At 40.0% G+C, this 12282-nt stretch overlaps 1 protein-coding gene across 1 annotated transcript; it reads left to right on the top strand.

Annotated features, from left to right (window-relative positions):
- Positions 1-4418: 4418 nt before the first annotated feature.
- Positions 4419-7878, top strand: LOC140008880 (uncharacterized). Its single transcript, XM_072053784.1, has 4 exons — positions 4419-5798; positions 5883-5927; positions 6051-6582; positions 6830-7878. The coding sequence occupies exons 1-4, from the start codon at positions 4419-4421 to the stop codon at positions 7876-7878; spliced, it is 3006 nt and encodes a 1001-aa protein (XP_071909885.1).
- Positions 7879-12282: the final 4404 nt, after the last annotated feature.

The following is a 12282-nucleotide window of genomic DNA, read 5'->3' as shown; positions in this document are numbered from 1 at the left end:
CATGTAACCTGTAAGCCGCAAAGAAGGCGACGGTGACCAGCGAGTTTAGGGGGCCACGTAAGTATTGTCGGCCATCGGGTGCTCGTGACTGCAGTTGCAGTGGCAACAAAGGGGCTGAAGATGAGATAATTTGGGGAAAACCTGGCATCGGAGAGAATGCAAGTGGAAAAATAGAATGTTAGGAGGAGGGAGAGGAGGGAAAAAGCGGCTCGAGGGGGAGGCCGACAAGGAGCAAGTGAGCAACTAGTTATGGGAGAACTGAGGAGGGAAAGATGAGAGTGGGGCTAGGGTTATAAGACTTGGAAATAAACGACATAAGAAGAAGGTTGTATATAAGTTGCCCAAAAATGATTAAGTTTTAACTTAGCATAAATTATTTATAATCTCCTATAGTTTTATATAATGTAGATTATCCCTTTAAGGTTTTAAAATAGTTACATAATCCTCATATAGTTTTATGTAAAGTATAAAATGGACGAAATGCACAATTAGTTGCGGTGTTTTTACCTAATGCACTTTAACAGCACATGTGAAAAATTGTAATCTCCATATAACCCCTAATAGTTTGTATAAATATCCATTTTACCTTCTGTGATTTTTACATTCATCCGCATAATACCCCATACTTTTTTACTAGTAAGAATGACAATGGGGTGGGGTTGGATAGGGGACCCCTTCCCCGCCCCTTGCTCCGCTGTCCACTAATTCCCCCCCCGGCCTTGTCCCCCTCCCCTCGCTCCCCGCACCAAGCCATTCTTCCACTGCGGGTGCTCCAACGGAGCTAATAAAAATTTGTCATATGATTTTATTATAATCAAATTTTAGTAAATAATCAAATAATAAAATATTAACAAATCACCAAGTTATTATCCATTGTAATTTTACAATTGAAACTTATAAATATAATCAAATAAAAACTATTTGAATACAATTTAACATGATGAAACAAATACAACTAAAGTAGTTAAGTTTTCATTTTGACACAAATATAATCACTAAGTCATTATTGTGTTTTCTTTTTTGAGAAAAAAATGTTATTGCCTTAAGTGTAATTAGGAGTTTAGTATAACTGTATTAGTAAATTTAGTATAACTAATAATAATTTCTATTAGTAGAGACGTATAATTATTAGTATAATTGATAATATCATTATATTACATATACTAATATATATATTATATAATACATATAACTAATAATATTGTTATTATAAGTTTGTAACGAATTAAATTATTATACCGCCTGATCTAACTTACTAACTTCATATTTTGATTTTACATTCCATTTATGTTCTGTTAACACATGGCTGGTTCAACCGCCTATCCTAACTAGTGGCAATCCAACTGCGACCCACTTCCTAACTCTTGTGCTTTCCTACTCTTAATTGTTATTTATTTTCCTGGTTTAAAGGGCTAACCCCTCGTCCCATCTGGTATCAGAGCCCCTTAACTCATCTTCAAGCTCTGATACCAGACGGGACGAGGGGTTAGCCCTTTTGATAGCATCGTGGTACGTGGGCAGGCCAACAATGGCTCGAGTAATCGAGGAGCTGAGGATCACGTGCACGTCCCAAGTGGACCCATTACTAGGGCTCGCGTAAAGAAACTTCGTGAGCAACTCAATGTACTTATTCAGGCCATACACAAGTCCTTTGAAGGATTCATACACTCAAGTGAAGGTGGTCGCGGTCCGATAATGAGCATTGAAGCTACACCTGAGGATTAGGGTTTTTTTGCCGAACCCTAATTTCCATTTTAGCATCATAGTTGGTTATTTTCACATTAGTTGATTAGATTGAATAATTGGCTAAGTGCATATTGCACGTAGAATCGCCAAAGGTAGGATTGCTAATTTACTCATTATTATTTGCTAGAGTGGGCTGTCTAGGAAGGAAAGCCCACATGAGGCCCAACCCGTCGGGGGGTTAAGCCTCCCTTATTAGGGCCCATATCCACTGCACCCTTAGTCCATTTTCTTACTAGATTAGGGTTTTCACTTGTAGCCTATATAAGGCACCATATTACATCAATAAAGGGTAGACACTTTTATCATAAAATATTTGAGAGAATTTTCTCCATAGCTTTCGAGCAACCCTTGAACAACTTAGAGTTTTACTCTCGTGTTCTTGTTTGGCTTATCAATTCAAGAACCACACTTGAATTGTGGCGCCTTCTACACTTGCCTGAGGTTCGCTAATTCGTTTGATTACGGGTTGAGATAATATCAACAAGTTCGTAGTCACGGGGATTAGAGGGGTCGTAGGGTTTCCGCTGCTACCCTTTCTTGCGTTCGAAGTCAAATCCAACAAGTGATCTTGGGTCGCGAATCTTCTCACCAACAAGATTCGTATCAGCTGGTATCAGAGCTAGCTTGTTGGTAACATCGTTTATCCCTCTTTTGTGTCTTAATTCGTACCTTCCGTATCTGTCTCGTTAGTTAAATTCTGTTCGCACCTCCAATCTGTCCGCAAGTTTCCTTGTTATCAAATTCTGGTCGCCGTGTTTGGAGTCTGTTCTTAGTATCGCGTCCTTATTGCTGTTTCTATTGAGTCTTGTGTGTTACAATCTGGTCATGTATTGCTGATTGTTTCCACCGTCTATGTCCAGCAAATTGAGGTGTCGGTCAGTGTTGATAATTGTGCCAAAGACGCACAACAAAGCATTGAGTCATTCAGATTTCGGTCTTGCTGCACTTAACATTATCCCTTGCATGGCCCAATCTGACCGAATTGTCTCTTAATTGTTGTGCCTGTCCCTTGTTCAACATCTTGTTGTTGTCGGCAGTAAAGTCCCAACCTGAGTCAAAAAAAAAAAAAAGATCAGTAGCTAATCCTTTTTCCTTGTCTCCCCGTTGCTGTCCGCAATTTCCAGTTGGTGTACATCGTGTCTTGCGTTAGTTTTCAGGTTGTATCACCACGTTTTGTGCCTAGTTGTTGTCTATTGTTGCTCAGACTCGCTGTCCATTGCTGTGATTGGGCCCTACTCAGAAAACAAGTATATATATATATATACATATAGAACCAGCCACTAGTCTTATTCTTTGTAAAAAAAAAAATTCTGCTTGTCAGTGTTTTGGTGTCTTTCTTATGCCGTTTTAATTTCTGGAAATTCTGGGAATTATTTGCGTTATTCTTAGGCTATTTGTTTGGTAGTTACATCATTTGGGTTTAAAGAAAAAAAAAACAAAAAGAGAAGAAGAAGAAATCTGTTCATTCCTTCTTGCTGAGTTTTGGTAGTTTCCAAATCTGTTCGTTCTTTCTTGTTGAGTTTTTTTGTTTCCAAATCTGTTCATGTCATTTTTCTTCAGTTGCTTATCATCTAGGAAAATATTGGTACCTTGTTCTTGAAATTCTTGCGTCAAATTTGCTGGTTTCACGAAGATCTTGAAGGGATTCTGGATATTCTTGAAATCTGGAAATTAGCCTTGATATTCTTGAAGTTATTTGCTGGAAATTGTGGTTTGATCTTGAATTCTTGAAATTTTCTTGTGCGTGACATTGAAACATACCTGAACTTTGAGCTCTAATTGTTGGGAACCAAGAATCACAACCTGCCCAACATTAAAATCACCAAAACAGGCCGCACCAAAGCTGCAACCAAACCTGGAAATTTGTGTGTTTGAGCCGAACCCATAGTTCATCTTTTGGCTGTATAAAAAAAAAATTGTTGCAGCAGCCAATTTGATCTTGAAAGGAACAAAATAAACTGTCCATCTTGTTCCGCAACCAAGTAAGGGGAATCGGGTAACACCAAGCAAGAAAAAGAAAAGGCAGCTTCCTAGTCTCCAAAACCCGAAAGATTTCTAAAAGCCAAAGACTTCCAAAACTGATAGGCTAACTTTTAGCCGCATCTTGTTCCCTATTTTATAGTTGCAAAGTGCCTAAATTCCTGCCTATCTTGTAGCTGCATCACCTGCTATATTTTAGCAAACGACCCAAAAAAAAAATATTTCCAGCAAAGCAAAAGGACCACTTTCCTTGTCGGTTAGAGTTTTTTTTTTTTTTTTTAGTGTCGTTCTTAATTTTTTTCAGCTTTTGTGTCAATTCCTTTTTCAGTTTTTATTCGTGAATATATTCTACCACTCCATCCTTAGTGTCCTAATTTTGTTTTCCAAGAAAATCTCCACTCTTACGAACCTCAAATTCTAGCGTGAACTTGATTTTTTGAGCTACACTTGAGCACTTGAGGAATTCTACTTTCTTCAGGGTTTGCAAGGGGCTGTGAGAAATTTTGGTGAGCTCATTAGAGTGATCTAAGTGACCATACACGAGTGTGAGAGTATACACTTAGGGAGTGAAGTGAGGGAAAAAAAAAAGGGAGACAAACGTTTCTTTCTCCTTTTTCCCTTTCTTTGCTACTAACCCTTGCAGGCACACTTGAGACTTCATGTCTAGTAGCAACGAAGGAGTATCCCGTCCCATGGACTTTGAACAGATGATGGAGCAGATGGAGAGGCGTTTCCAACGCATGCTAGAACCCATTCAAGATGAGTTGCTACAACTCCGAGCGTCTGGAACACCAAAAACTTCTAAGTCCACACGAAGGCGAAGAGACGTGGAGTCGTCCGATGGTTCCAATAATGATGAAGATGATGAGGAACCTCGAGTTCGACCAAGGCAAAGGAACCAGACTGGACCTGCCGATGTATTCAAGGGAATCAAGATGCAAATCCCTGAGTTCAAAGGACGGTCTGATCCCGAGGCCTTTCTCGAATGGTTATCCAAGATCGAAATGGTCTTTTCTTGCCAAAACTACACCGAGGTGCAAAAGGTGCAATTGGCCACTATGGAATTTACTGAGTACGCTATGGTTTGGTGGGACCAAATCAAGAAGTCTAGAAGGAGAAATGGTCTACCTGAGCTCGTTCCATGGCCCGAGCTTCGAGCCATGATGCGCACCCGCTTTGTACCTGGACATTACACTAGGGATTTGTACCATCGATTACAAACCTTGGTCCAGGGCAACCGGAGTGTGGATGAGTACCACAAGGAGATGGAGATCCTAATGCTTAGAGCGGATGTACAGGAGGATCCTGAAGCCACCATGGCGAGATTCTTGAGCGGGTTACGACCCGATATTGCTGAACGAGTGGAACTTCAACATTATATGGAGTTGCATGAGCTTGTAGACAAGGCTATTAAGGTCGAGCAAAGGCTCAAGAGGAGGGGTACCACTCGATCGAATTTCGGCAAAACCACCTACTCCACCAACCACCCATTCCAACCAAGGAATGATCCTCGGCCTTCACCAAATGCTCATACTCCAAAGCCGAGATTCGAGGGAGGTAAGGTGGGCAACCCTAGTTTTAGTAAGCCGCCCTCTTCTACTCCAAAATTCGAGGAGCCTAGGGCACAAACTAGGGCTCGTGATACTCGATGCTTCAAATGTCAAGGTAGAGGCCATATTGCTAGTCAATGTCCCAATCAAAGGACTATGATTATGATGCAAAATGGCGAGATCGTGAGTGAGGACGAAGGCGAGTACGAAGGCATACCACCCCTTGAAGGAGGTAGTGATGGTGAGTCACCAAATGAAGAGGAGTTTAGTGCACCCGAGGGTCACTTTGGGACCGCCTTGGTTGCAAGGAGAGCATTGACGGCACGTGTTAAGGAGGACGAGCTTCAACGGGAGAACATCTTCTACACTAGGTGCTTCGTCAACCAAGCACTTTGTAGTGTGATTATTGATAGTGGGAGCTGTACAAATGTGGCTAGTTCACTCATGGTGGACAACTTGAAGCTGCCTACGAGGGATCACCCGCGACCCTACAAACTCCAATGGCTCAACAATTCTGGGGAGGTTCGAGTAACCAAATAGGTTCTTATATCCTTTCAAATTCATAAATATACTAATGAAGTATTATGTGATGTAGTTCCTATGCAGGCTAGTCACATTATACTAGGTAGGCCGTGGCAGTTTGACAGGCAGGTAACTTTTGATGGTGTGACTAACAAGTATAGTTTCTTGTACAATAGTAAGAAAGTCATCCTAGCTCCCCTTTCTCCAAAACAAGTGCATGAGGACCAATTGAAATTGCAATAAGAGTTTCAGAAGTATAGTGCAAAAAAGAAAGAAAATGAGAAAGCCGGGGCAAAAAAAGAGAGGAAAAAGGCTTTAGATAGCTTGGCAAGTGAGGTAAAACCCGAGGGAAAACAAATGCTCCTGATAAAAGCCAAGAAAGTGAGGAAGTTAATGAGGGATGAGCAACCGCTTCTTATGCTTGTTAGCAAAGAAGTAGCTCAGAATGTGCATGACCTTGATACTAACTTACCGCTTGAGGTTAAGTCTCTTTTGCAGGAATATGCTGATATCTTTCCTGATGACATACCAAGTGGATTACCACCGCTTAGAGGCATTGAGCACCAAATAGACTTCATCCCTGGAGCTTCGTTGCCAAATCGCCCAGCTTACAAGAGCAATCCGGAGGAAACTAAGGAGTTTCAAAGGCAAGTGGACGACTTGCTTGGCAAAGGATGGGCACGTGAGAGCTTAAGCCCGTGTGTTGTCCCAGTCATTTTGGTGCCCAAGAAAGATGGTACGTGGAGAATGTGCATTGATTGTAGAGCCGTAAATGCCCATCACGGTAAAGTATCGCCACCCTATACCTCGCTTAGATAACATGCTTGATGAGTTACATGGGGCTGTGTTCTTTACCAAAATTGATCTCAAAAGTGGGTACCATCAAATTAGGATTAAGGAGGGAGATGAATGGAAAACTGCCTTCAAAACTAAGTATGGCTTGTATGAGTGGTTAGTGATGCCTTTTGGGCTAACTAATGCACATAGTACCTTCATGAGGTTAATGAATCATGTTCTGCATCCATTCTTAGGAAAATTTGTGGTAGTTTACTTTGACGATATCTTAATTTATAGCAAATCTTATGATGAACACCTAGAGCATATTAGGGCTGTTATGGATGTACTTCGAAGAGAGAAGCTCTATGCCAATCTCAAGAAGTGCAATTTTTGCACTAACGAGCTTGTGTTCCTAGGGTTTGTTATAAGTGCGCAGGGAATAAAGGTGGATGATCAAAAGGTGAAAGCTATTCAAGAGTGGCCAACACCAAGGTCTGTGGGTGACTTTCGCAGCTTCTATGGTCTTGCGGGTTTTTATAGGAGATTCGTGAGGGACTTTAGCACTATTGCTGCACCCTTGACCCAGTTGATCAAGAAGAATGAGAACTTCCATTGGGGAAATTCTCAAGAACAAGCCTTTCGCGCTTTAAAGCACAAACTCACACATGCACCTGTACTTGCTTTACCTGACTTTTCTAAGACATTTGAAATTGATTGTGATGCTTCAGGTATTGGAGTTGGAGCTGTGTTGAACCAAGGAGGAAGACCTATTGCCTACTTTGGTGAGAAACTCAATGGGGCTGCACAAAACTACTCAACTTATGATAAAGAGTTGTACGCCCTCATTCGAGCACTACAAGTTTGGCAACACTACTTAAGACCTAAGGAATTCATGATACACACTGATCATGAGTCCCTTAAATACCTTAAGGCCCAGCACACCTTGAGCAAAAAGCATGCAAGGTGGATCGCATTCATGGAGTCCTTTCTGTACGTGATTAAATACAAGACTGGTAAGTCTAATGTAGTTGCGGATGCACTCTCACGAAGGTACTCTCTACTCACTTCCTTAGATGCTAAGTTGTTAAGGTTTGAGCTTATTAAAGACATCTATGCACAAGATAGTGATTTCGGTGAACTTTACCTTTCTTGCAAACACACTGGGCAAGGTAAATTCTTCATTTCCGATGGTTACTTGTTTTATGCCAATCGGCTTTGCATCTCACATGGATCCATACGAGAATCCCATTCGGGTGGCCTTATGGGACATTTTGGGATTGATAAGACTCTTGTCATGCTGTAGGAGCACTTCTATTGGCCGCACATGAGGAGAGATGTTGCACGGGTGGTGGAGCGATGCTTAGCTTGTAAGAAAGCTAAATCCAAGGTACACCCGTATGGCCTTTACACCCCGTTACCTATTTCTAGTGCACCATGGGTTGACATTTCTATGGATTTTATACTTGGTTTGCCTAGATCCAAGTATGGCCATGACTCCATTTATGTGGTTGTTGATAGATTCTCTAAAATGGCATATTTCATTGCTTGTCATAAAACAGATGATGCATCTCATATTGCTAATTTGTTCTTTAAAGAGATTGTGAGATTGCATGGCATTCCTAGGACCATTGTATCTGATAGAGATGTTAAATTCCTGAGCTATTTTTGGAAGACACTCTGGTCTAAGTTAGGCACCAAATTGCTATTCTCTACTGCTAGCCACCCCCAAACTGATGGTCAAATCGAGGTGGTAAATCGTACATTAGGTACCTTGTTGCGTGCCATCATCAAAAAGAACTTGAAATCTTGGGAAGAGTGTTTACCTCATGTTGAGTTTGCTTATAATAGGGCTATCCATTCTACTACTGGCTTCTCTCCATTCGAGTGTGTTTATGGTTTTAATCCGCTAACACCACTTGATCTAGTGTCATTACCTAGTAATGAGCGCGTGCATTTGGATGGTAAGAAACGTGCAGAGTTTGTTAAGCAACTGCATGAGAAAGTCAGGGCCAACATTGAGAGGAGAACTGCTCAATATGTGAAGCAAGCCAACAAAGGGCGCCAAAAGCTGATTTTCGAACCCGGGGATTGGGTGTGGTTGCACATGCGTAAGGAACGATTCCCTGTTCAAAGGAGAAATAAATTACACCCACGTGGTGATGGACCGTTTCAGGTGTTGGAGCGCATCAATGACAATGCCTACAAACTTGACCTTCCTGGTGAGTATGGAGTTAGTGCTACATTTAATGTCTCTGACTTAGCTCCTTTTGATGCAGATGATGCATTTGATTTGAGGGCAAATCCTTCTCAAGAGGAGGGGAATGATAGCATCATGGTACGTGGGCAGGCCAACAATGGCTCGAGTAATCGAGGAGTTGAGGATCACGTGCACGCCCCAAGTGGACCCATTACTAGGGCTCGTGCAAAGAAATTTTGTGAGCAACTCAATGTACTTATTCAGGCCATACACAAGTCCTTTGAAGGATTCATACACTCAAGTGAAGGTGGTCGCGGTCCGATAATGAGCATTGAAGCTACACCTGGGGATTAGGGTTTTTTTGCCAAACCCTAATTTCCATTTTAGCATCATAGTTGGTTATTTCCACATTAGTTGATTAGATTGAATAATTGGTTAAGTGCATATTGCACGTAGAATCGCCAAAGGTAGGATTGCTAATTTACTCATTATTATTTGCTAGAGTGGGCTGTCTAGGAAGGAAAGCCCACATGAGGCCTAACCCGTCGGGGGGTTAAGCCTCCCTTATTAGGGCCCATATCCACTGCACCCTTAGTTCATTTTCTTACTAGATTAGGGTTTTCACTTGTAGCCTATATAAGGCACCATATTAGATCAATAAAGGGTAGACACTTTTATCATAAAATATTTGAGAGAATTTTCTCCATAGCTTTCGAGCAACCCTTGAACAACTTAGAGTTTTACTCTCGTGTTCTTGTTTGGCTTATCAATTCAAGAACCACACTTGAATTGTGGCACCTTCTACACTTGCCTGATGTTCGCTAATTCGTTTGATTACGGGTTGAGATAATATCAACAAGTTCGTAGTCACGGGGGATTAGAGGGGTCGTAGGGTTTCCGCTGCTACCCTTTCTTGCGTTCGAAGTCAAATCCAACAAGTGATCTTGGGTCGCGAATCTTCTCACCAACAAGATTCGTATCACCCTTAAACCAGGAAAGTAAATAATATTTAAGAGGAGGAAAGCATAAGAGTTAGGAAGTGGGTCGCAGTCGAATTGCCACTAGTTAGTATAGGCGGTTGAACCAGCCATGTATAAACAGAATGTAAATGGAATGTAAAAGCAGAATATAAAAGTTAGTAAGTTAGATCAGGCGGTATAACTGGCCATAGATTGTTAGTATAAACAAAATAAATAAAACAAGTAAATGAATATGAATATGAGGCGGTTCAACCGACCATTTGATTGAATGATATTAAATGTAAAAATAAAAGAGAACTTACAAGAATATGAAGCTTGCACAGGCTCCTTTGTTTGATCCTAAAAACTAAAATATAAAAACTAAGAACTTGTTTGTAGAGAGAGGGAGGAGAGTTTCTTCAAGCTAGAGAGAGAAGTAGTCTTGAAAAAATGGTGTAGAAATGGTGTCTGGAATGTGTTGGGTTTGAGGAGTATTTATTGCAAAAATTTCCGTAGTGCTACAGTGATTTTTACTGCTGCTATAGTGCCGCTACAGTATTGCTATAGTATGCACTACAGTATATCGTTTGTCTTTTGTTGCCGTGTTTGTACAGTAACTTGCCGGACTTGCTACAGTACTTCCGGTGCTACAGTAAAATTAATTTTTTTTCTGAATTTTGTTCCGTTTGAATCAGCTTGAATGTTTCTAGAAGCATTTGTTCAACAAATCATTACTGATAATTCTTTTGATGCTTCTTTGATCTATTCCTTGTAATGCTGTGTATTGGCTCCCCGTTTCTCAAGTAAATACTTGTTGAGAACCATTCTTTGTATATGCATTTTTTGCATGAAGCATTGTTCCCTCAAAGTTTGTACGGAGTAGTTTGATTCTTTTACTCCGACGTGATTGTATCTGTGTATATGGTAGATAGGAATTCTTTCACTAGTGTCTTGGTTAAAGAATATACTATCAAAGTTTCTGATCCTGGACTCTTTGTGCTCGTTTTCCAGGTAGTGATATTCTATCCAGATGTGTGAGAATTTATCATCTCTAAGTTTGATCTGGAAGGATTGAGTAGTAGAATCTTCAGGAATTAAAAATGGATTTTCATCCTTTTTCATTTCCTGAATCCAGTTTATTGTTGAAAGCTCGTCAATTGCATGGAATTGATTTGAGATTGTTTCATTGGGCATCCAATTTGAAGTAGATTCCACAGGTATCCAGTTTGAGGATGATTCCTCAGGGATCCACTCCCAATTAGCTTGATTCTGATTGGATAATGTTTGGCACTCATTAGTTTGATTGCTGGATATTTCTCCATGAGAGGTTTGTTGCCAAGTAGAGTATCCATTGAAGAGACAGTTTTTCTCTTCTGGATTGTATGATGATGAACTTCCTTCACCTGCCATGTTTCTGCAAAAAGAATTAGTTAGTTTAAAAAGTTGGGATATTATCCCTTTAGAGATAATTTGGAAAGAAGTCAATTGGTTGAGAAATGATCCTCCTAAAATGATATGGTTAATCAAATACTCGGTCAAAAAAGAAGGTATTTGAGAATTGGTTTTGTATATTTGGAAATTTGAATTTAGTATCAAGTATAGGATTATTGGTTATTCTGAGGAATTCTAAAAGTTGGATTGAAATAAGATTTTCAGGAATATAGTTTTGGTCTGACCCTGTATCAACTAGGGATTTTGTTTCGATTGCTTAATTATCAATAATTAGTAATCGTATATGGATCAAGTCTTCCTGAAATAACTAAGAATTGTTATTTAGGTTCCTAGGGTTAAAGGTTTCTTTTTGTAAGGACATAGGTTGAATAAGGAATCTATCAAAAATTTCCTGGAAACCATAAGTTTTTGGTTTACAAGAATTTTGTCTAGGGATTTTTTCTGGAATGTCAAAGAAAAGACCCTCTAAAGGATTCGAAATTTGGTTCAAGTATGGTTGTCTTATTTCAAGAATATCTTCAATGATGCTGAAAAGAAGGTTCTGATTTTGTGTCATCTCATTGACCACATTTCCTTCTTTTTCATCTTCATCACTGGTGATTGGGAAAAAAGATGTTGAAATGTATTTGTCATAATCTTCCTTTTGCTCAGATTGGATAATATCTGATTCGATTAGAGGATTTGACAGTAGGGTTATATGTCTAGGTTGATGGGTTTTGGAAATGAATAAGGCTGGTTGTTTTGTAGAAGAGAAAGGGTTTTCAAGTCTTTCTATAGATTTGAGCTGTTTGTTGGGCCTTGTATGGTAGCTCAATGGCCCAAACTATTTGTAAAAGGATCCAAGACTTCTTCCTTGGAACTGATCTTCTGTAGATTTGGGAAACCAGCTTGCTTGTTGGTTTTGTCCACAAGTTTGTTTCTTCCCAAGGCTTAATCTTCTTGTATTGGGATTCAAGAAGGCCTTTGAAGAAATCTTTGTTGTGAACTTTGTCTTTGTCTGATTTCATTAGGAATATATATTGATATCTTCTGGAGCTTGGGAATAGTATTGATGAATCCTCTTAGGCTATTCCAGAATTATCATCAAATGTGAATATAC

This window comes from Coffea arabica, chromosome 6c (genome assembly GCF_036785885.1).
Source record: "Coffea arabica cultivar ET-39 chromosome 6c, Coffea Arabica ET-39 HiFi, whole genome shotgun sequence".
In the NCBI taxonomy this organism is placed as follows: domain Eukaryota; kingdom Viridiplantae; phylum Streptophyta; class Magnoliopsida; order Gentianales; family Rubiaceae; genus Coffea; species Coffea arabica.
This window is presented reverse-complemented; position numbering and strand designations above follow the sequence as displayed.

Coding starts and splice junctions, on each gene's coding strand:
- LOC140008880 (XM_072053784.1), top strand. CDS start 4,419: ATGGACTTTGAACAGATGATGGAGCAGATGGAGAGGCGTTTCCAACGC. Junction 5,928..6,050: donor CGTGGCAGTTTGACAGGCAG/GTAACTTTTGAT, acceptor TAAGAGTTTCAG/AAGTATAGTGCAAAAAAGAA. Junction 6,583..6,829: donor AGCCGTAAATGCCCATCACG/GTAAAGTATCGC, acceptor ATCCATTCTTAG/GAAAATTTGTGGTAGTTTAC.